The sequence below is a fragment of the Mytilus edulis genome, chromosome 1 (genome assembly GCF_963676685.1).
Source record: "Mytilus edulis chromosome 1, xbMytEdul2.2, whole genome shotgun sequence".
Taxonomy (NCBI): Eukaryota; Metazoa; Mollusca; class Bivalvia; order Mytilida; family Mytilidae; genus Mytilus; species Mytilus edulis.
In genome coordinates, this window is record NC_092344.1 from 8,782,251 (window position 1) to 8,805,886 (window position 23,636).

At 32.1% G+C, this 23,636-nt stretch overlaps 1 protein-coding gene across 1 annotated transcript in view; it reads right to left on the reverse strand.

The window, feature by feature from the left end:
* Window positions 1-21,036, reverse strand: part of LOC139523270 (uncharacterized) — a 73,652-nt gene extending 52,616 nt beyond the window's left edge. Inside the window, exons 1-8 of the mRNA XM_071317134.1 lie at window positions 20,365-21,036; window positions 19,435-19,508; window positions 13,281-13,381; window positions 11,909-12,051; window positions 8,295-8,390; window positions 7,838-7,960; window positions 7,192-7,283; window positions 4,605-4,674 (exon numbers count right to left, since the gene is read on the reverse strand). Coding sequence (XP_071173235.1) covers window positions 4,605-4,674; window positions 7,192-7,283; window positions 7,838-7,960; window positions 8,295-8,390; window positions 11,909-12,051; window positions 13,281-13,381; window positions 19,435-19,508; window positions 20,365-20,512 — 847 coding nt within the window. The 5' untranslated portion in view covers window positions 20,513-21,036. The remainder of the gene's footprint in view (window positions 1-4,604; window positions 4,675-7,191; window positions 7,284-7,837; window positions 7,961-8,294; window positions 8,391-11,908; window positions 12,052-13,280; window positions 13,382-19,434; window positions 19,509-20,364) is intronic.
* Window positions 21,037-23,636: the final 2,600 nt, after the last annotated feature.

The following is a 23,636-nucleotide window of genomic DNA, read 5'->3' on the forward strand; positions in this document are numbered from 1 at the left end:
TCACTGAACTCTTATTTAAGAATTGAATGCTTCTTTTTGTAACTTCATTGGGGTGTAAAAGCGTTGACCAAAGTACATTTTGTATGAAGCGCAGAAACGCTTCATTCTAAAAATGTGCGCACAGTCAACGCTTTTACAACCGTATGAAGTTATAAAAAGAAACATTCAATACTTATAATTACATTTTTTAGCTAGGATTATGAAAACACGATTTTTATCAGTTTTTTATTCACCTGTGCACTTTATTGTCGGACCTTGTGTTATCATGAATGATAAGTTTTATTGTGTAATGCAATTGCTTAAGGTATATTATGTGGAGTGCAGTTAGCCAATCAGAATAAGGTATTATAATGAAACATACATCTAATGTAATTATTAGAATATATATAAAGGGGGAAAGGCTTAGTTATCTATCATGAGTAAGTCTAGATAAAAATGGGGAAAATGTCAGTTCTTAGTTAATTTTTTATAATCAAAGTCAAAGTTTAAAAAACTTTATTGCTGAACATCTAATAAATTATTATTCCTTAACAAATCATAGGGGAACAGGGTTACATTTCACACTACGATTAAAGTTATGGAAATTGTTGAAAACCTCTATAATAAGTTAATTTAGATAAATATGGAAAAATCCTGAATTTCAAAGCTATAGAGAAAGACATAAAAAAAAATCTAAAATGTTAAATTTATTTGAGAGAATTAAAAAGGAAAAAATTAACTTATATAAATGCTGATAACATAAAGCTTTAGGGTACCCCATTTGCCCCTACCCTGTCTAAAGCTGAATTGCAATCTATTTTATTATACATTACTTTTCCATAAAGACTTCCTTTTGAACCCCTCTTATTGAATGAATAAGTATAGAAATCAACTTACATAAAAAGGTTTAAATGAAAGTTTTTGGAATTTATACATCAATATCAAACAGTGGGGGATCCAAGGGGGGGGGGGGGGGGGGGGGGAGGGTCCGGGAGGTAGGAACCCCCCCTTTTTTGTAGACAATCAATGCATTTGAATTTGAATGGGGACATGTGGTTGGAACCCCCTTTTTTAAATGGCTGGAAACACCCCTGTCAAACTAACATCAAATCAAGCCTAAACTTGTACTGTGTAACTGCATTCATTATAATTACAATAAACCAAGTACTATTTGTATTCATCTATAATAAAGCACACCCTGACATCTATATGATTGGCGAGTTTAAATTTAAAAATATGACATTTAATTAGCACAAAGTCGTGATATATCGGGTGTGTCCATTTAAAAAGAATGCACAAGTTTTTGTTTGGTTGAACCTACATGAACTACTTAATTTTGGTAAAAGTCCAGGATTACATAATTCTGGTTCTGGTGCACTCAAATTAGCCAAAAATAAATAATGATTAACTCAAAATCATGCAGAATAAAAACTTTTGTAAATGGAGGGATTTACTTAGTTTTTTCACAAGAAAACCTTTGATTTGTCCAAATAATTTCTATGAAAGATTCTCAAAACATTTAAAATCTACTGCCATTGAAAACATCCTCTTTTATTTGGATGAGAAAAAATAAAAGAGGATGTTTTCAATGGCAGTAGATTTTAAATATTGTATAAAGTGTATTAGTATCAATTAAGTTAATGATAAAGGAAAGGTATGACAAATTCTATGCAAAAACCATATAAAACGAAAAAATATATCAGGTGCACTGTAATACCATAAAGTACCTAAGATTTTCTTCAGAGATTAAATAGGAATTTAGGATGACTTTAAGAACTTATTTAATTAACTCAGACACAACTAGATACCATTAAGATGGGAGCCATCTCTGTGGGCCCCGCTGTCAATAACGTGGGGTAAATAAGTTGTATGGATAATCTGATATGAAGCATTATTTGAAGTTATTACATAGTCTCATGTGTGATTTTATTCTAAGATTTTAAGTTAAAACTGATAAATATTCTCAACTTACTTTCATAGTATAATAGTGATATGACTGCATGATGTGAACTCATTGTTGACTACTCTAAGGTGACTTCTGGATATATGGATTGATGTTTGAACAATATGTTTAAAGGTGCTGCCCAATTGATATTTGTCACATATTTTTAGAATTATGCCTTCAATATAATTATTATGACCCACCAAAAAAGAATGCCAATTAAATGTTAAAAAATGAAAAATTGCTGAGGGGCTTCAACTTTTTGAAAAATATGGATTTTACTTTAAGTATGAAATATTAACAGTTCTCGAGAGGTAGAGCGGACACAATTTGTTAAGAACAACAAACGGATGGACAGACCGTTGGACGGACCTTTGACACACACTCTGGTAACACACACTCTGGTGTCATGTACAAACCGACAGACAGACGGTCACGTATAAAGTATGAAATATTAACGGTTCTCGAGAGGCAGAGCGGACACAATTTGTTAAGAACAACGAACGGATGGACAGACCAACAAACTGACCTTTGACCTAGGATGCATACATTATGACACATTCTCTGGTGTTGGTTAATATATATGTTAAGTTGAAAATGTTTGTCAGGTATAAAGTATGAAATAATAACAGCTGTCCTCTCAAAATATAGTGTGGATCAAATTTGTTAGTGATGGACAGACCAACAGACAGACAGACCTTTGACCTAGGAAGTTGCACATACATCATGACACACCCTCTGGTGTTGGTTAAAATGGATGTCAAGTATAATATTTGAAATCATAACGGTTCTCAAGATATAGAGCGGACACGATCTTCACCACAGGACACGGGGTTGTCAACTGAAACCAAAGTTTTTTATATCTTGACCTTTGACCTTGGAAGTTGTACATACATCATGACACACCCTCTGGTGGTGGTTAAAATGGATGTCAAGTATAAACTTTGAAATCAAAACGGTTATCTAGATATGGAGCGGGACGATCTTCACCACAGGACACGGGGTTGTCAACTGAAACCAAAGTTTTTGACCTTGGAAGTTGTACATACATCATGACACACCCTCTGGTGTTGGTTAATAAACATGTTAAGTATTAAGTATAAAATCATAACTGTTATCTAGATATGGAGCGGACACAATCTTCACCACAGGACACAGGGTTGTCAACTGAAACCAAAGTTTTTGACCTTGACCTTTGACCTAGGAAGTTGTACATACATCATGACACACCCTCTGGTGTTGGTGAAAATGGATGTCAAGTATAAACTTTGAAATCATAACGGTTCTCAAGATATAGAGTGGACACGATCTTCACCACAGGACACAGGGTTGTCAACTGAAACCAAAGTTTTTTTACCTTGACCTTTGACCTAGGAAGTTGTACATACATCATGACACACCCTCTGGTGTTGGTTAAAATGGATGTCAAGTATAAACTTTGAAATCATAACGGTTCTCAAGATATAGAGTGGACACGATCTTCACCACAGGACACAGGGTTGTCAACTGAAACCAAAGTTTTTTTACCTTGACCTTTGACCTAGGAAGTTGTACATACATCATGACACGCCCTCTGGTGGTGGTTAATAAACATGTAAAGTATAAAGTATGAAATCATAATGGTTCTCTAGATATGGAGCGGACACAAAGTTAAAGTGTTACGGACGGACGGACGGACAGACTGATCACTAAAGGGTGACCCGCCTAAAAGGCGGGGCCCTAATAACTACCTACAGGAGCATCAATTAAAAATAATATATTATGACTACAGGTAACAGAATGAGTATTGATTTTATTCGCTATATTGAAGATCAATATATATATTTGAGAACAAAAAATAAGTTATGCCAATTTTACCCAAATAATCACTTTGACAATTCATGTGTTACACATGAATCTTAAGATATGTATGTACTCAATACTGACTACATGTATATATCAATTTAATAATAAAATAAGAATATTTTTCTTACTTAGAACAAACATTAAATATTCCATGCATAAATATCTAAGTAATTTATCATTTCATGCATTGGAACTTTCCACTTATGACACAAGAATATAAAATAACCTTTTAAGTTTGCATCTGTGAAAACAAAACTTAAAACACATATATCTTCTCTTTTGATTTTATTCAGTGAACTATTGAGAATTTTTCAAACAGGTGAAAATGAAATGATATGAAAGGTGTTCTTATGTATAGTTCTGTTCTTTTACATTTCTGAGGATATTCTACATTTAGTCAATCACCGCAATATAGCCTTTTTGTGCTAATGCGGCGTAAAGCAACCAACAATCAATCAATCAACATTTAGTCAAACTAACTAATGCGAAATCAAGTGTTTGCACACAAAACTATATAGTGGGTAAAATTAGGAGATGATTTACCTTGATGCCTGCAAACATCCTACATGTTTGAACTGGCTAATTCTACATAAAATTGAGAATGGAAATGAGGAAAGTGTCAAAGAGACAACAACCCGACCAAAAAGCAGAAAACAGTCAGAGGACATCAATTGGTCTTCAACACAGTGTGAAAATCCTGCACAGGGAGGCTGGCTTCAGCTGGCCCCTAAATGCAAATTAACACTTTGAACTTAAATAAAACTGTAAGTGACATTTAAATGCATGATTCAATTACATGTTTTAACGATGAATCGACTGAGACATATAAAGTACTTACTAGTTGGTCTCCATCCAATGCCAACCCATGTTGTAGATTTCACTCTCATGACCATTTCTATTTCATCATTCTAAAACAAAGAATTACAGCTTGAACGGATTTGTCCAATCATTGGAAACTGGTTTAAAAAAAAACTTATATTGACCAACACTTGTGCTCCGCCATCAATTTATGTAGCCAATGGCTCTTTCAACTAGCTTATTTTTGCTAAAAATCAAACAAATATTGCTGATTATATTTCTTTAAAGATGTTGCATTCAAGCTTGGCTTGTATTTACATTTTCTGAAAAGCCTTACTTCTGTTGCTCAAAAATGTGATTATTAATGACATCAGGCAGTGTTTTATTAATGACATCAGGCAGTGTTTTATCAATGACATCAGACAGTGTTTTATTAATGACATCAGGCAGTGTTTTATTTTGTTGAATTTACAAGACCAAAAAAAGACCCTTTTTGTGAAATACTTAAGCATTTAAGATAATGAATCTCATTTAAAGATAGTTTCTTTCTCATATCATAATTGGGAAAAGTTGTAACAATAAAATTGACCCACTAATGCAATCTTATTGCTAATTAAATGTATTTTTCTAGGAATTGTTTATATTATTGTACATTTCTGAAAATCCATATGAAATAACATAGTCAGAAATTAATAAAACTAGGATCAAAATGTTTAATGAAATTCCTAGTATTGTCCCCAGTTTTAATTCAATGAGTGAATAAAACAAATTTGATTTTATTTTTTCCTGTGAAGAATGTGATATTTTACTTATTGTTAACTATATAAGTGAAATGTATAATGAGAGAAACAATTATAATGTCAATATATGAACTGTGTAATTGATGGCTCAACTTATAATGTTATATATAAGCATAATATTTGAATTAATAATTTTAAAGAGGAGGCATGCTGTCAAAAATAGTATTATAATTAATATTAATAATCTATATTTTTTTTTCTTTCAATGATACATGTTTGTAGTGTTTAATGTCTATCGTTTTGTAATTAATATGCCTGTCTGTCTGTCTGTCCGTCTGTCTGTCTGTCTGTCTGTTTGTTTGTTTTTTGTTTTTGTTTTGTATTTTTATAACAATCCTATTGTTTGGATTTTAGACTAATAAAATTCTTATTCTTATTCTTATTATGAAAGGTGAGGTGTATATATCTTTTTAAGAGAAACTAATATGGCGAAACTGCAAAAATTCATTAATTATTTATTAAATGGGTAGAGTCAGTTAACCAAGACAATGGATAATGAGATATTGATCACCTTCAATAAAATTCTCAGTTGCATTCTTAGAAAGATTGGTCACGCAGAATTCAATTATAAAAAATTCAGCTCAAGATTTGCAGGCATTTTGGAAGATAAATAGATTCTGTTAAGCCTTAACGTTACGTTTTGGATAGCTCATAGCTTTCTGTGTAAATTCAGATTATAATAAAACCACATTCGAACATTTGGTGTACATGCATGGTATTGGTGTGTATTTGGTAGAAAATGTGAAAAAATAACTGTCTTACATCAAAATTAATCTATTTGAAGTGTAAAAAAACTTCTCCTTCAACTACTGAAGCATAATATTATGGCCAAAATATCCTTTATAAAAAGATAAATAAAGTAGATAATTGGTTTTAACACTGTATTCAAACTTGTCTCCCTAACATGAAGTTTACCCATGAATATATGATCATAAATCAGCCACACTATACATTTAACATATACTTTGGATAGTTTACACCTTGATGAGTTCTCTGTTAAAATAGCATTGTGATGATAAGTGCTTTTCTAACATAAAAATTAACAAGTCAACTGGTGTCCCTTACACAATGACATTTCATTGATCAGTAAACAGTGACATCTCAGTCAAAAAACTAACTTTGCATTTATTCTAAAAAGTTTTCACCTGAATGTATCGAAAATTTATGCAGATGCGACCACAACTTCATGGTGACTACCTTAAACCACTTCTTTTATTCTGAAATGTGAAGAAACAAGAGACAGAGGGACAGAAACTTGGTAGACTATCATATAGGCAGAGGCTCAGACAGAAAAACATTTTATACACCCATTTAAGGAATTACTGTAATATTTTTTCTTTCTATGAAGAAATAACATAAAAATTGTGGTGCACACTGAATAACCAATCTAGCGGGTTATTTTAAAGTGTGCAACACATTTTTTAAAATTTTATTCAGAAAGACAAAAAATATACAGTCATTCCTTATAATTTAATTGTAAAAGTTCCATCTTAAGCCAAAGTAAATCATGAAAAGACGTTGACAACGTCACAGTCACATGACAAAATTATGTCTATGAGCTGATAGACAAAACACCGTTGGCTAATCAGAAGAAGTGTTACATCCAAAATTATATTATTCCATTAAAGGACAGAAATATGAAATTTAGATCAAATAATATACCATAGTAATGATGAATTGTGAACCTTTTTCTTTGCTGTTTCTACCAATATACTTTTTCATCACATTTTACAGTAATGATATTGAATATCAAAAACAAAGATTAAATGACAACTTTAAATTAAATTATTAAGGTGAACCCCAATCCCTCAATTATGTTGTACTTACTGGAAGAATTTTATGGTAGAGATTGAATTCTGGTGAAAGCTCTGTCATTTTATAACTTGAGAAATCTGTAATCCTCCCAGCAACAGCAGATCCTAAATAAAGTATCATTTTTTTATAAAAAGTAGACATTTTAAAATTAGTCATGTTCTGAATCTTTCGATGACTCTGAAATTATTGTTGATCTGAAGTCAAAATGATTTACTGTGATATTGGTCTATGACTAGAAATAATTCATTGTCCAACTAAACTACATGTGATGCGTTGTTTGCATGAATACAGTATTTTAACTTCTCACAAACTTGTATTTCAGTAAGAGTAAAATGATATTAAACAAAGATGTAATTCTGAATATGTATTAGACATATTTGCCACTGGACATGAAGCAAAAAACCCAATCCTACCAGGACTTATCATTCTATGTTTAAACTTAACAAATATACTCTGGTTGTTGTCACTGTGACACATTTCCTGTTTCCATTCTCAATTTAATTTCTTTTTAGTATTTTGTTTATATTTGATACTTTAGAGAGCTTTCTCTCAGGCTGATAAGTCATGGATGTGAATCTACTAACAAGGCACAACTTAAATGTGAGTTGACCAAATACAAAAGTAAGACATAATATAAAAACAGCCTTTCAGAACTTACTATGCTGACAATGTCTGCCATGCCATCCTCTATCACAGAAACATTGTTGTCTGGGATAAAATGTAGTTTCTAGTTGAGTACACACTCCATGGCTGTGACAGTCTTCATTGGTCAAACAATCCTCTACCAAAAAACAATCAAAAAGTGATTAGGCAAAAACATATATATACATGTACTTGTTTCCAGCCAAGTACAAACTATATGGTTGTGACAGTCTTTATTGGTCAAACAATCTTAGTTTGTCCAACAATTCTCTATAAATAATAATAAAAGTGATCAGACCAAACATATATATACTTATTCCAGCCGGGTATAAACTCAATGGTTGTCTCAAATGAACCTCTATGAATAATAGTAACAGAGATAAAATATATACACTTGTTTCAAGCATATACTGAAAGAAAATAAATAGGGTAGGATAAATGATTAACCTCACAGTTGGTTAATAACTACTGACCTTTAAAAGTACACTGTTCTCCGAAGTAAGTCCTATTACACATACACATACTACCCATGTTAGTATGACTGCCACATCTCCTGTTTGGTACATTTGCTGAAATAAATCATTGCAGTTATTTACAATGTACCAAAATATATTATGTAGGCATATTTATTCTAGACTTATCCACATAAAATTTATAAATACTCAAGTAGAGGAAAACATATTTTATAATCTGTTAAAGATTCCAACGAAGAAACCCATATGACATACCCTCAACTTGGACAGTTTGATTAAATACAACACAACTACCCAAGAAGTTCTACTTTTTATGTTGACTATTGTCTAATTCTGAGATGCCAGAAAAATTTACATTAGCAACTTCATCTTTATCCCATTTTCATGAATATAACATCTTTTAACTATTCTAATCACTGAAGGAAATTTTACAATCTGTGCTACTTTATAGTATACTAAACAACAAAAGAAATACACCCATTTCCTTGGAATGAAAATTTCTATTGCATATAACTTTTTAAAAAGTGATTAAAATGAGTCAAAACTTTGATACATTATTTCTGCAGTCATAAACATAAAATTATGTGAAAATAAAGCCTTTTTTTATATTATAATTTTTATTTCTATTCACAAAAGTAAAAGTAGTTTTGCCAAATTGAAGAAAGTGTGATTATATTTTAATTGTTATAGCAACCATTAGATAAATATAAGAAAACTCTTGGTTGATTTTTTTTCTTATGTTTTTCCTTATCTTCTAGTAAAAGTTCTGGTAATATTTCCAGAAAGTACTGATAGCTGCATGAAAATTACAATTGCAAATGCAGTATCACTTTTACCTGGGCTTATGCATTTATTTTATATATTTTATTTTTACAATGTTAAGAGCACTAAATTGGGAGCATCTCTTTAAATTTATTTACAGTTGGAGCTTTTTGGAGCTAATACCATACTCATTTGCCTTTTTCTGAAGGTTGTATGGTGACCTCTCAATGTCACTGTGTCAATAAGTTGCTCAGTAATGTATACCCAATATATCATTTAATTCATAAGTTCTTTTTTAAGGACAATAGTCAGCAAAAAGAATTTGATCCATTTAAAAAAGGCACGGTACAATAATCACTGAGAATAATATTTTAACTTAAATAAAAGAAATTTTTATTGAAATTTTTGTTGGTAGCTGTCACGATTTGCAGCCATTAAGAACAGAGAAAATCGTGATTTAAATTTAAAAAACCCAGATGATGCAGAAAAAAAAATTGTGTAATCTTTTGTACAAAGTTTGTGTCAATTTACAGTACATGAATGATCTGGCAAAAAAAATGTAAGGCTAACAAATACTTTAGACTATTCATTTCATATGTAAATAAATAAATAGTACATTTGTACTAAAATTAATAATGTTCCAATGTTCCCTGATATTCTTTTCAGAATGATAAATCAAAAAACGTAATTGTTGTCCATATAAAGACCTTGATTTCTCATAAAATATATATTTAATGAAAAAAAAAATTAACACTTTTTTTCCTTATTATAAAATCATTCCAATTGAAATCAAAAGACTTTACCAATCAATGTAAAAATAATTCAGTAAAACAACACATGTGTCACTGTCTTAATATTTTTGAAATTGATATTGATTGATAAGTTTAAAACATTATCAAAATATTCTTTACTTCAATCCTTTATAGAAATTATGTACAGATTTAATGTACAGATTGATTTCCTAAGTATAAGACAACAAATTCTAGTGTTTAACAAAATATGAATTTCTGACAATATGAAGAATTTGTCTAAACCATGAACTCAAGCATCCAATAAATACAAATTATCCTAAACGCACTTTGTTGGTTAGAGAAATGTAATAAAAAGTTGTGGCAATAGTTTTGAGAGAGAAACTAGAGCTATATAAGAACTATAGAGGTATGCCCCCTCAAACTTGAGCTATAAAATAACTATTGAGGTATGCCCAATCAAACTAGAGCAAAATAAACAGCTGCACCACAAGGGCATGATAAGCCTGTAGTCTTCTGTTTGAAGATTTATGTGAAAACATCCTTTTTTGTTTACAAAAACACTCAATAACTCTTAAATAAAATTTTGAATCATGACCAAAACGTTTATAGATATAACTAAGAAGTGTGTAAAGTTTTTTAAAACATGAATCATTTATGTTTTTTGAGATACGGTGCAACATGTGAAAACGTCCCCTTTTTTTTTACAAAAAACTCAATAACTTTAAAATAAAATTTTAAATCATCACCAAAAAGTATACAGATCTTTAGATGAATATAACTAAGAAGTGTGTAAAGTTTTAAGCATGAATCATTAATGGTTTTTGAGATACAGTGCAACATGTGAAAACGTCCCCTTTTTTTACAAAAAAACTCAATAACTTTAAAATAAAATTTTAAATCATCACCAAAAAGAATACAGATCTTTAGATTAATATAACTAAGAAGTGTGTAAAACTTTTAGCAACAATCATAAATCGTTTTTGAGATACAATGTAACATGTGAAAAAAAAACACACCCTTGTTTTAGTGATAAAGTCCTGTAACTCAAAAAGTTTAAAATCTTGTTTTCACCAAAAAGTATACAGATCCTTTGAACATCATAAGAAACAACTATGTTAAGTATCATAAAATTTGGATAAGTGGTTCTCAAGTTACGGTGTGACATGTGGACGCTGGACAGGCAGATGGACACCGGACATTTTTATACCATAATACGTCCGTCAAAATTAACTATAGAGGTGTGCCTTTCGTGCAAATTGCACAATCAATCATTTTTGTATTCTTGATTTGAAGATGATTATTACAAAACAATGGCTTTTACATCCACAAGCTCAGAATTAGTCTTTTCTTTATCTGAAGTTATTGATATGTATTAACAATGAAATAAACTGGAGAATAAACATTTTTAAAGACAATTATGTTATTCACTACAATTTTATACTGCAACCACCTGTGGTTATTTCCTAAATATAGTAACACAGCTATATTTTGTATAATGTCAATTTCATCATGGAACACTTTCTCAACAATCAATGGTCCATTATGGAATTAAAATAAGTTTGGCATTTTTGTTACAATTTAAAAAGCTATCAATGTATTAATAAAAGTTGCATTATAAAAAAAATATTAGGTCAATGTCATAAAAATATTTTTTTTTTTGTAATTCGCACAAAACTGGGGAAGGGCTCAGTAGAATCTTGTCCTTCCCCAGTTTCTCAGCCTCATACAAAAAAGTTTATATTTTCCTGACATTGACCTAATATTGTATATATATAAACAATCTTGAATAATGATTTGGTCAAATTGTTTTAAGTCAGACTGCAATTTCAACAAAAATCTAACAACAATTGTAACCATCCCAACACATGTGAATACTGTTTCCTTTTCAAAATCAGAAATGTCCTATTTTTGTACCATAAAAGGAAGCCATTTGAAATGGTATAATATATGGTTCAAGTAAAACAAAGAAAAAGGTTGGATCTTAAGATATTCTATTTAAATTCACTTAATTAAGTATAGGCAATGAGTAATTTGATTTTTCAAATTTACTCCAATTTTAGAAAGAGTTTAAGAAGAAATTGGTAAGGAGAGACAACTTACATGGTAGTATATTGATGTCTGCACAGGAATAGAATATGTAATCTCCACAGTTCCCAGCTGACCATTCTCCAGCTTGGCGTATCAGCTGAAGCGAACAATTCCGACATTCTGTATTTGGTAAGGTTATTTGATGACTCAAAGTTCTGCAAACAAAAAAGTGTAAAACTGTCTTAAACAAATCAAAAACTTTTTTGTAAGCAATGTTGATTCACACATTTAATACAGAAGTAGAAAGTCTTGACTGGTAAATCACCATTTCAACTTTATCTTATTTAGAAGTCTACAACCTATCATTTTCACCCTATATAAATTACATAAAAAAAGTAAAATCGCAAAAAAACTGAACTCTGAGGAAAATTCAAAACGGAAAGTCCATAATCAAATGGCAAAACTAAAAGCTCAAACACATCAAATGAATGGATAACAACTGTCATATTCCTGACTTGGTACAGGCATTTTCTTATGTAGAAAATGGTGGATTGGATCTGGTTTTATATCTAGCTAAACCTCTTACTTGTATGATAGTTGCATCAAATTCCATTATTTTGACAACGTTGCGTGAACAAAACAAATAGACATAATAGGTGAAAAAAGTCAAAAATATGTCAGCAGTCAACATTGTCAAATAGTTTGGTTAATAAAAATCAGTATACATATACTGTTAGGTTACTGTCTTATATTTAGTATAACACAACATTTTGTTTGACAAAAAAGGCAATATGTAACAAATTGTTATTCAATGCTTTTATAATTATTCTGTGATAAGAATCAGAGCTACTGCATGCATGATTCTGTGATGAAATAATAAGTGAATATATATATATATGTATCATTACAATGTAATGGTGCTTCCCTTGACTTTATAGTTTTTAATAAATTCTAAGCTTATGTTTTTGGAGAACTTTGTTAGCTTCATTGGTAGAGGAACCGTTTATTGTGCCTTGAGTCCTGGTTTGATCAGGGGCAGATTTAGAGAGTTTTCCGGTTGGTTGGTTATATATATGGAATCACTCAAGCATGACAAGCGTTGCCCCCCTCTTAGGCCGCCAGTGGACCCCCTCTTCTGAAAATTTATGGAGCCGCCACTGTTGATTTCCAGATGGTCAGGAGGAATTGCTCTACAATTACATGAAAATTTCTTGCTAGTATATTTACAATTATATAACAGTAACATTTTGCATAATTATAGCCAGTAGGTTTACACATTCAACAGCCAGTAGGTTTACACATTCAACAGCCAGTAGGTTTACACATTCAACAGGACTACATTGAAATGCTATATATCTCATAACAGTACATCAACATTAAACATGTTAAAGAACTGTATGAAGTAGTCTTTACCCTTCAACCTTAATAACATACATTAACTTACGTTGGATCATTTGCACCAGTATAACGTTGTCCATTTTGTGTTGGTGTAAACACCTGGACCTCTTGTTCATTATGGTCCAACAAAGCTATTCTGTAACCTCCCTATTAAGGAAAAACATAGATATCTTTTAACAATTAGCATACAATATTTGCTGTAGTTTCACCAAGAGTAAGAATTGGATATCACTAGATAATAAATTTAGTTATTAGATTTCAATTTTGGCCTCTTCTTTTAACAAATGTTAAACCTTCCAATAAGCCCAGTGAAAAAAAGCTTCACGAAATGATCATAAAGATTTTTGTAAGGTTGTTTATAATCATTTATTATGTTACTCATGTCATATATTCTTATTTTTCAGCAGATATTGTGCAACATCATTTTCCTTAAAAACTGTTATATAGAAACAAAAAAATGTGTAAATAATGTATAGGACTATATAGGTAATATATATCAATGTATGAAATTCCCCTTAATATTTTTCGATTTATGAAGAGCATGTTGAAGCTTTTCTGATCAAATTTAAAAACAAAACCAGCTAAAATAATTCTTTAAACTGTCATGACTGATTTCTGATAATTTTTGTTATCCCTCTTTTAAAGTAAATATTTTTTAATTAGATTATAGATTTATGAGCAAACATTAAGTATATAGACAAGGCTAATTACAAAACCAGTTTGTCAGGGAAAACAAACAACATGAACAAATATTTGGGTACATAAAATGTTCTGCATCACTACATGTACTTATATTAATACATTTATAATGTAAGTAAAGTTATTTTTATAAATAAATGTAGAAGTTCTTGTATTGGCCATGGTAAGCTATCAAGCTTAGCTACATTGGCAGATCCAGGGGTTCCAGGGGTTGGAACACCCCTTTAAAAAATGTCTGGATCCACCCTCCACTATTTACATCTTCAATATTCAAATCATGTAAAGGTTACAGTTCTTCCTCAATTTTCTAAGCTATGGTATAAAGAATGTTTACCTGTCTTTTTCTCTGCAGTTCATATGAAACATACTTACTGACATTTTCTAACATAAATACCAGTAACTTATTTATCATTTCATTCATAGTAGAACTGAAAATTTGAAGTTTTAATTCAACTGACTGACTAAACTATTATAACTTATCAATGATTCAATATCTTACAAAAAGCAGTGGCAGATCAAAAATTAATGTAAAGTAATACATGTAATTAATAAAAGTTGATATTTCCTTGAAATGGTTAACACTGTTAGTAGATTTGAATGAGGGTTTTACTGATGTTCTTTTTTAGTGTGGACTATCATTTGTGATTTATAAGTTTAGGGAGCTACCATTTGATTTTTATGTGGGGGGGGGGGGCTAGGATGAAATTTAAAAAAATTGGCAGGACAGGAGTTTTGAGTAAAAAAAAAAGGTAGGATGAGACACTTGCAAAAAAAAAAGTCAGGATAAACTATAAAAAAAAAGCAGGACTGAATAGAGTGAAAAATAAAAAGGCAGGACAGAGATTACAACTAAAAAAAAATGCAGGACAAAATTTTTCATCCTAGCCCCCCCCCCCCCCATAAAAATCAAATGGTAGCTCCCTTATAAGAAAGACACTTTGGGGAAGCATGAGGTGATAGTTGGACATATCATGTATCCATATTCTGACATACAGACGGACAGGGTAAATTAATATATATAGAGATAACTAAAAGTTGCCCCAACTTTTTAACTCTTAACACAAGAGATAAACTGATATGGCTTATGAACACCGAAGATAAGTCTATTCTCACTGCTGCATGTAAATTTATTTCGAAAAATTGTTAATTATGTGGCTTTCTTGTCTGCTTCAGACACGAGGAGGACTGCAGGGGCGGATGCATGAATTTTCGAAAGGTGGAGTGCTAACCCAGGGCAAAGGGGGGGTGCAGGGGGGGTGCAAAACATATGTCCCGATACAAATGCAAAATGCATTGATCGGCAAAAATAAAGGGGGAGTGTGCACCCCGGAACCCCCCCCCCCCCGGATCCGCCACTGGACTGTGTAAATACCACAGGTCCTTGAGTACCGCCCCTTGGTGTCTGTTGCAGTAGGGAAACCTACACTATTCTCAATACCTGTTTACTGCAGTACATGTATATGTTGGCAATATAGGAAAGGTGTACTGACATAAGTAGTCTCTAAACACATTAGCTCCATGGAGCTTTCGTTAGTAGAAGCCATATTAACTATGTGTATCAGTGAGAAAAATGTAAAAGCATAAAAATATAGTATATACCAATACACATAATTAACAGCGCCTGGTGATGTTTGATAGCCTGACCGGTTTCGGTCCATAAAGGACCTTCATCAGAGGCAGAATGGTGGATTAATGTTTGCACCCTATTTATATAGATATGGTAACCAGCGGTTGAGTTAACCAGCGGTTGAGTTAACCGGCGGTTGGGTTAACCGGCGGTTGAGTTAACCGGCGGTTGAGTTAACCGGCGGTTGTACTGTATATGTTATTTGCTGTGAATATATATGAACTTTTTCCATTTGTGTTTGTTTTTCTGCATCAGATACGAGGAGGATTGTTAGAGCTTTTAAGATCACAATCCTAGAGCATTGTCCCTTGGTGTCTGTTGCAGCTAAACAATCATTTATTTTATATTTATACATTTTCAGCAAAATATTATAAAATCAAGTGAGAAAAGAAAAATTAAATAAATAAATGGGGTTTGCCACATCTCTGGAGTAGCAACTCTCAAGTACTTTTTTATTTAACAAATAAAACCTGTATGACTATTTCAAGTTTATTTTACAATGTTATGTAAAGTACTGTATGTTGTATCAATTATATATGTTATGTGTATATGCCCCCTGGGGACCTAATTTGGAAAATAAAATTTATCTTATCTTATCTTATCTTATATATGCACCTTGACATGGCTATAAAAATTATAGTAGTCTCACACAGGCACATGCTTCTACCAATGAATAGAAACAAGTGTCTGTTTAGTCTCAGCTATGACAGCTATATCACAGGACTACTGGTCAGTGGACCATCTGTTTTCTAAAGTTCTGTCTCTTGAGTGGGAATAGGAGGGGTCCTGATCCCGAAATCCCGGTCTTAAAAACAGGAAATCCCGAAATCCCGGACTTAAATTAACGAAATCCCGAGGTCCCGAAATCCAAAAAAAAAAGAATTCCCGCATCCCGAAAGGATCAAACCCGAAATCCCGAGCTTAAAAACACCCGATCCCGGAGTCCCGATAAGGGTCCTATCCCCCCTCTCTCTCTCAGGGGTCATTTGAACATTCTTGTCGTTAATTATGTGTCAGGCAAAATAATGATTTAATAAACGAGCCACAATGTAAAGTGTATATACCGATCTATACGGCGATGTCTTGCATTCAATTGTTGCAAATACTTAAGTGTTGGTCTAAGCTCCAGTCTTAGACTTTTGAGTATGACACATAGTAGACCGGAAATATATTTACTAATTTTAAAATAAAAAGGGTAGTTACTTTCCGGATGCACTTATCTATATTTCATATTAATTTGATAAAACGGTGTGTAGAACTGATGGGGGTCATAAAATTGATCATTGATCTCGTATGAGTAATTAATGAAATTGTTTTCCAAGTTATGATTTCGTCGGAGATAAAGTTGTTATGATCAATGAAGAGTTGGACTAGTAATATTGTCCCAGGTGTCAGGTGACAAACTGGAAGGCCGGAAAGCTGATGACCCCAGAATTCACAAGAAATATGATTTGAAATTATGTTGCCACTTTTCAGTGCACTACTGTATGCTCGTCTATTTTGGGAGAATTCAAATATTGAATAATGAGGGCCCTCATGGGGTTTTTGATTATGTGATTACTTGGCTGTTTTTTTAATGATTATTTGATTATTAAGCCAAATATTTCATGATTATTTGATTACCTAGGACTGTATTTTTAGTTTATGATTATTTGATTACTAAAGATAAGCAAATATTTAATGATTATGTGATTATATTGGCAAAAAAATGGTGATTATGTGATTACTAGGACCCCCCCCCCCCCTCATGAGGGGCCTCAATAATAGCTGAATACAAAAGCATGCACCAAATTTGTTCTCAGTGAACCATGTTCCGTCATTACAGATTTTACAGACTAAGTTTTTTTCAGGGACAGTCTTCACTCTCCGTGAGTTTTTTTTAAAGGTAGTTTAGTTAACAATCCATCGCAGAATAAATAATTACCAGGCCCAGTTTAATGGCCATGTAAATTTAAATTATATATTTAACAGTTAGTAAATCTCCGATTATTATGCAATATCTTAATTGCAAGTCATGGTGCTTATTTTACAAAAAAAATCTTAGATCAAAATCGTTAATTCACAAAACTACATGTATTTATCCCGAGTGTTTAATCAAAGCCAGTGTGTGGAGACAATATTGCTCGTACGATGGTTTTCGTATGCCTGATTACAAAATCATTTGCAAACTAGTCTTACAAATACTTTGAACAAAAGTGCACACGTTAAAATATCTCGCCTTCTTTACTAGATATTCATATTATGTTGATTGTTCTTAGTAAAAAGCTTTACTACACCTATAATACATAAACTTAACATGATCCAATAGAATGAGTGCAAGGTCATATAAACCAAATGAGAAATACATACACACCTTGCAATCATTCAATACACTAAATATAATTGACCTATTCCTTATAGTAAGGATTTGTATAGTAAGATCCTTACTATACAAATCCTTGCTTATAGTTTCTAAGAAACAGACTTAACCAAGAAAACTAAATATTGACCAATGAACCATAAAAATGAGGCCAAGGTCTGATGAACCATTGCCAGGAACATCCGAAGACATGTCACGATGTACAGCTTGCAATCCTTCCATACAACAAACATAGTTAAAGGGAAACTCCGCAAAAAAATGAAAAATTGATATTTTGTTCTTGAAGCATAATAAACCACATGCATGTTCATCAATAAAATTTAATTCTATATGTAAAGAGATCAAAATCGAGTTCAAGTAGTCACTGAACCATGAAAATGAGATCAAGGACAACGGACATGTGACAGACGGAAACTTCGTAACGTTAAGGCATTTATATACAAAGTAAGAAGCCTCCAGGTCTTCCACCTTCTAATATATAAAGCTATTTTAAGAAGTTAGCTATCACCGCCGCCGCCGGATCGCTATCCCTATGTCGAGATAGGCTCAACAATTTTACAAAATAAAAATCAAATAAAATTGTCTTCAAAAGCAATGTATAGTGTTGAAATCGTTCTGGTTTTATTGATATGTGTATAATTGTTAACGCTCTTTCAAGTAAATCTAGAGTAAATCATTAAAGTTTTTTTTTATATTCAGATTCCATTAGTGTTTAAAAACATTTATCAACTTCATTTGAATAACTGGTTTGGATATTTTACTAAAAATAACTATATCTGTATTCTATATACTGTTTCCATTTTTTCCCAAAAAGACATTCTAATACGTAATAAAATTAACGGTATCAATTTTCTTGCACCAGATGCGCATTTCGACAATACATGTCTCTTCAGTGATGCTCGTGGCCAAAATATTTGAAATCCTAAGCTTATATAAAAGATGAAGAGCTATAATCCAAAAAGTAAAGGGACATAAAAAGAATTTTGAATCATCATAATCACTTTCTCGTTTTGGGTATATTCCCGTCTGATTGGAAAACTGAGACGGTTTTAGGGACCTATCATTGATTATTGTGCATAAAACTGCTGGCAATGCTTTTTTTTTTATAACTGAAGCCTTGAAAATGAAAAAAGTTCTTCCGTTGATTGTTTTGCAAAAGTGTGGACTGTTTTAGCTTAACGGCTTCAGATAAAAAGATGACACGTGAAAACTTAATAGCAGAAAAAAGTTTACACTGAACGGAATTTACACGTAGACCGCAAAAAATTTAAAAAAAATAAATGATAGCGAAGTCGTTGGAAATATCCTGCATAGAACACCACAAAAAATAACTTACAACTAAGATTGATCGTAAGTAAACTGATTTATTCATGACTTAAAACCAATCTTAGTCGTAAGTTTTTTGTGAAATCGACGCCTGGCCATCAATTATGACACCAGAACAAAATGAGAAATTATACCTTGTGTAGATAAGGTGTATGCCATTGGACATTGATCGAGAAATACTCAACAAACCTTGTGTGGATAAGGTGTATGCCACTGGACATTGATTGTCTCTTCAGTCAATAGATCCGTTACGGGTCCAAGGCCTGTTGATTGTAAAACATAACACATTATTATTTATATATTGCACAGAAGTATCTACATAATAAACATCATATAACACAATAGCAATAATTAAAGCAAATACTCTCAACCATCTTCGCTAGCCAAAGAAGTGGAGTGGAATAGATCGTAACCCTTGGCTAGTGAAGATGACTCTCAGCATGCTGTTAGAATATAACATACATGCATGAACAATGTTATATAGTCATACTGTCTGTTTTATAAACTGTGAAGAAACACGATCTTCCATTGCAATATATCCTTAGATTAACCGTAGTCCATGATTTTTTTTTTAAATCTGTTAAAGTTCAAAATTCTATATTAATAATGGTCTTTCAAGTCTGTTCAAAATTCTATATTAATAATGGTCTTTCAAGTCTGCCAGCAGACCATCATGTCAGCGACATAATGTATACACAAATTATATATGTCTCTTATCATGTTATTCGTTCGAAACCGATTCACACAATATGATTTTTGTTAAGAAATAGAAAAAAATCAAACATTAATTTATATATATTTTCATATACGTAGGACACGTTTTACCATTATAAGGCATACAAAACTTTTAAATTTGGTAACGTGCAATTTGTTTTATTTATTCATGATTCTAATTGAATATGATATAATGTCATGTAACAATTTAATAATGGAAAATTATGGATTAAAAGCTTGTTATAATAACTTGTTAGACAAGTTATTCATAGTCAGACAAACTGTTTTTGTTTTGAAAACAACGGTTTAAATATAGAATTTAAATACCCGTTTCTCCATTACAATAAAGGAGTTGGCATTCCTTTCTATTGTATAATATAGTTACAAACATAATACATTATTTACCTTTTGGAATTCCACATGGTGCTATAGTCCTGATATTATCCATAAAATCAAAAGCATATTTCCGTGCTGGTGGAAATTTCAAAGCAATGTGTCCGGCAACACCCGACAATGTACATACAATAATCAATGAAGTTATTCCAGTTACCATTTTGTAAACTATCAAAAGACAGCACGCTTTACAAAAAGTACAACAAAATATCCAAAAGAGAAGCCTTTAAGGTAAAATATACATATAAAACTAATTGTTTTGTTTGCTGAGTTTTCTCACACTAACAACTTTCTGATTCGTACTGACCAGATATATTTAGGATTATAGTCTAGTTATCCAAGCACGTGACATCAATTGAACTATGAAGGTATTGTGAATAAATCAACCATGGTAAAATAAATATGCCCTTATGAATATGAAAATAAGAACTTGCGAGGTCATGTTTAATGAAAGGATAAGACGAATAAATTAATCTGGTTAATTTTTGTTTTTTCAAATCGGTCTTAATTTTTTTTTACAATTACATCAACTTGTTTTTAAAGAAACTAGATATAGAAAATCAGATAAAGAAGTTCTGCCCTTCAGCAATGGTGTCAAACTATTATGGATTTGCCTATTAAGGTCGATAATGATTAAGAATAAATACAACATTGTTTATTGGAGCAGTAATGAATATAACAATATCGTAACTATATATAAACAGTCTCCGTGTTGAAGGCCGTACCTTGACCTATATATATAATGGTTTACTTAAAATAAAAGTTATTTGGATGGAGAGTTGTCTCATAGGCACTCATACTACATCTTCCTATATCTAGTCTGTTTTTCTCCGTGTACATGTGCTCTTCCGTATTCCCTTCGCAACTGAACTGTGTTATACTTTTAAATCTCCCTTGGACATTTCTTGGAAAAAAAATATAACTAAGCTGCTATATAAAAAGAACAAAAAATAAATTTTCCAAGAAAGTCGTTTGTTTTTATTTTTTAATTATTCTAAAAAAATGTTTGTAATGACTAAAAATCAACTAAATATAGCAAAAGATGTGAAATAATTATATAACCTGGAGTTGTGTACAATAATGTGATACCAGAGACATAGATACCAATTGTCTGATTATCTGTTTAACTACAGAAGTCAGCAAGGTGCGGTGGTCACGGGCTCTAGGTAAGAACTCAAAAGGAAAGTTGTATCAAGCCTATAGCTAGTTTTCGTCATATTTTACGTGACGGCAGAAATCTGAAGAAAGAGGGAACACTATTAATCATACATAATTGGGATTGTTGAAATGGTGAACGATATTAGAAAATTCAGTGCAATCTACATACATCAGTGGCGGATCCAGCCATTTTAAAAAAAGGGGGGTCCCAACCCTGAGTAAAGGGGGGGGAGGGGTCCAACTATATGCTCCAATTCAAATGCATTGATCGTCCAAAAAAGGGGGGTTCCAACCCCCGGACCCCCCTGGATCCGCCACTGTACATGTACAAGTATGAACATTTGTAAATACTTTGTTATAAACTCAGTATGCCACTGTCCATACCCTTATACTCCCCCAAAAGCTTATTTGAAAAAATAAAGTAACTTCTCTTCGGATAGACTGATCAGCGAATTAGCTTGTGGGAGAAATAAACCATTCCCAATATTGTACTGTAATTAGATGATTAGGAAAAAACTCTCGAATGTTCCCTTTAATTCATTTCAGATAATCGATTAACTTAAACAACCAGTGGCAAATATTTTACGAATATTAAGGACAAAAGGCAAACAAAAACAGTAGACCGGAATGAATGGTGGTTACTTATAGGACGGTCTCTGGAAATGAGGGAATGCTGAATGGGGAGAAATTTCGCTTTGTAAAAGGCCCCTCGTTTAGATTGTGTGTAAAAGTCCCCTCGTTTAGATTGTGCAATGGTTCTTAAAATTGCAGAGCACATAGTACCGATATACACAGTGCATTTATAAAGTTTAAACATCCTGGCCTCACAGCAAAACCAGTGGCGTAGCTAGATCATTTTTACGTGTACGCCCGAACATCGGTGAGGGGCCGAAAGGCCCTATTTGGTCCAGGCCAATGAACCAATTGGTAGTAGATTAGCGGGTGCGAAGCCTTCGGAAGTTTAAAAGTTATCGAGAATGACATACCATTCCTGTCATTGAACACTCATATCAATAACAACATTCTTTAGATTCAAAATGGATTTTTTTTTATGTTTAATCTATTCATTGTTATTTTAGAATCGTAAATGAACATCAAATGATTAACTTTCTGAGTTATTCAGATTCATGTAAAGGGCTCTCTATATGGACCCTGTTTCTCGCCTGAAATTTCTCCCCCCGAAAAGTTTATTCATTTAACAGTCCATTCATTACAGGATTTAAACAAATCAAATATTTTCATTTAATTTCTGCACAAATTTCATGACAAAATATGGAGGTTTATAAATGTATCATGTAAATTAACTCGATATCATAGATACCAGGATGGACGCTATTCTTTCCCTATACGCGTTTTCCTCCACGAAAGTTTCAATTTCGACCAAGGTTTTACAAAGTAGTTTATATGTACCAAATTTTATATCCATAAATTACGGGAAAATTCATCATATATAATTTCGTCATGATGCGCTGGTAACTCTTGACCATACACAGTTTTTGTCTAGCTATCGTAAAATCATACGAAGGTTTGACAAGGTGATTGATATCTTAAAACTTTAATCACATACTTAACCTACATCTACACAGTTATAATTAAAAACAAACGCAAACCACATTTCGAATCTAAGTACATAAGGAATTGCTAAAGCGAGTATAGAATTCACGGTAGATTTACACTTTGACAGAAAATAAACAAATATATAAATACGACACCAATTTTGTAATTTTTATTCGAAATTACAAGCCATTGAAGAAAGACTTAGAAGGTTGATGTACTGTTAACTAATTCTTTAACAAATATTTAGATGAAAATATTTTTGATTTTCCAAATTCAAGTGTACGCTCGGGCGTTTTGACGTAAACGTAGCTACGCGCATGAAAACGAATGCATCACTTTTAAGAATTCAGTACTGCGGCAGTCTGAGAGTAAACAGGTCAAGGATGGCCATTTATATGTGTACTGCAATCGTCCTTAAGGTTAAAGACTAAGTCAGTCGTATTCTTTGATTAAAAAGGGGACTTCTAAAAGTAACAGGTAAACAAATTCCTGGACACCAATTAAGACATAGTTTCAGTTTTAAAATTCCCGCGCTTAAAAGTACAGGTGCCCGATGGGAGACAACTCTT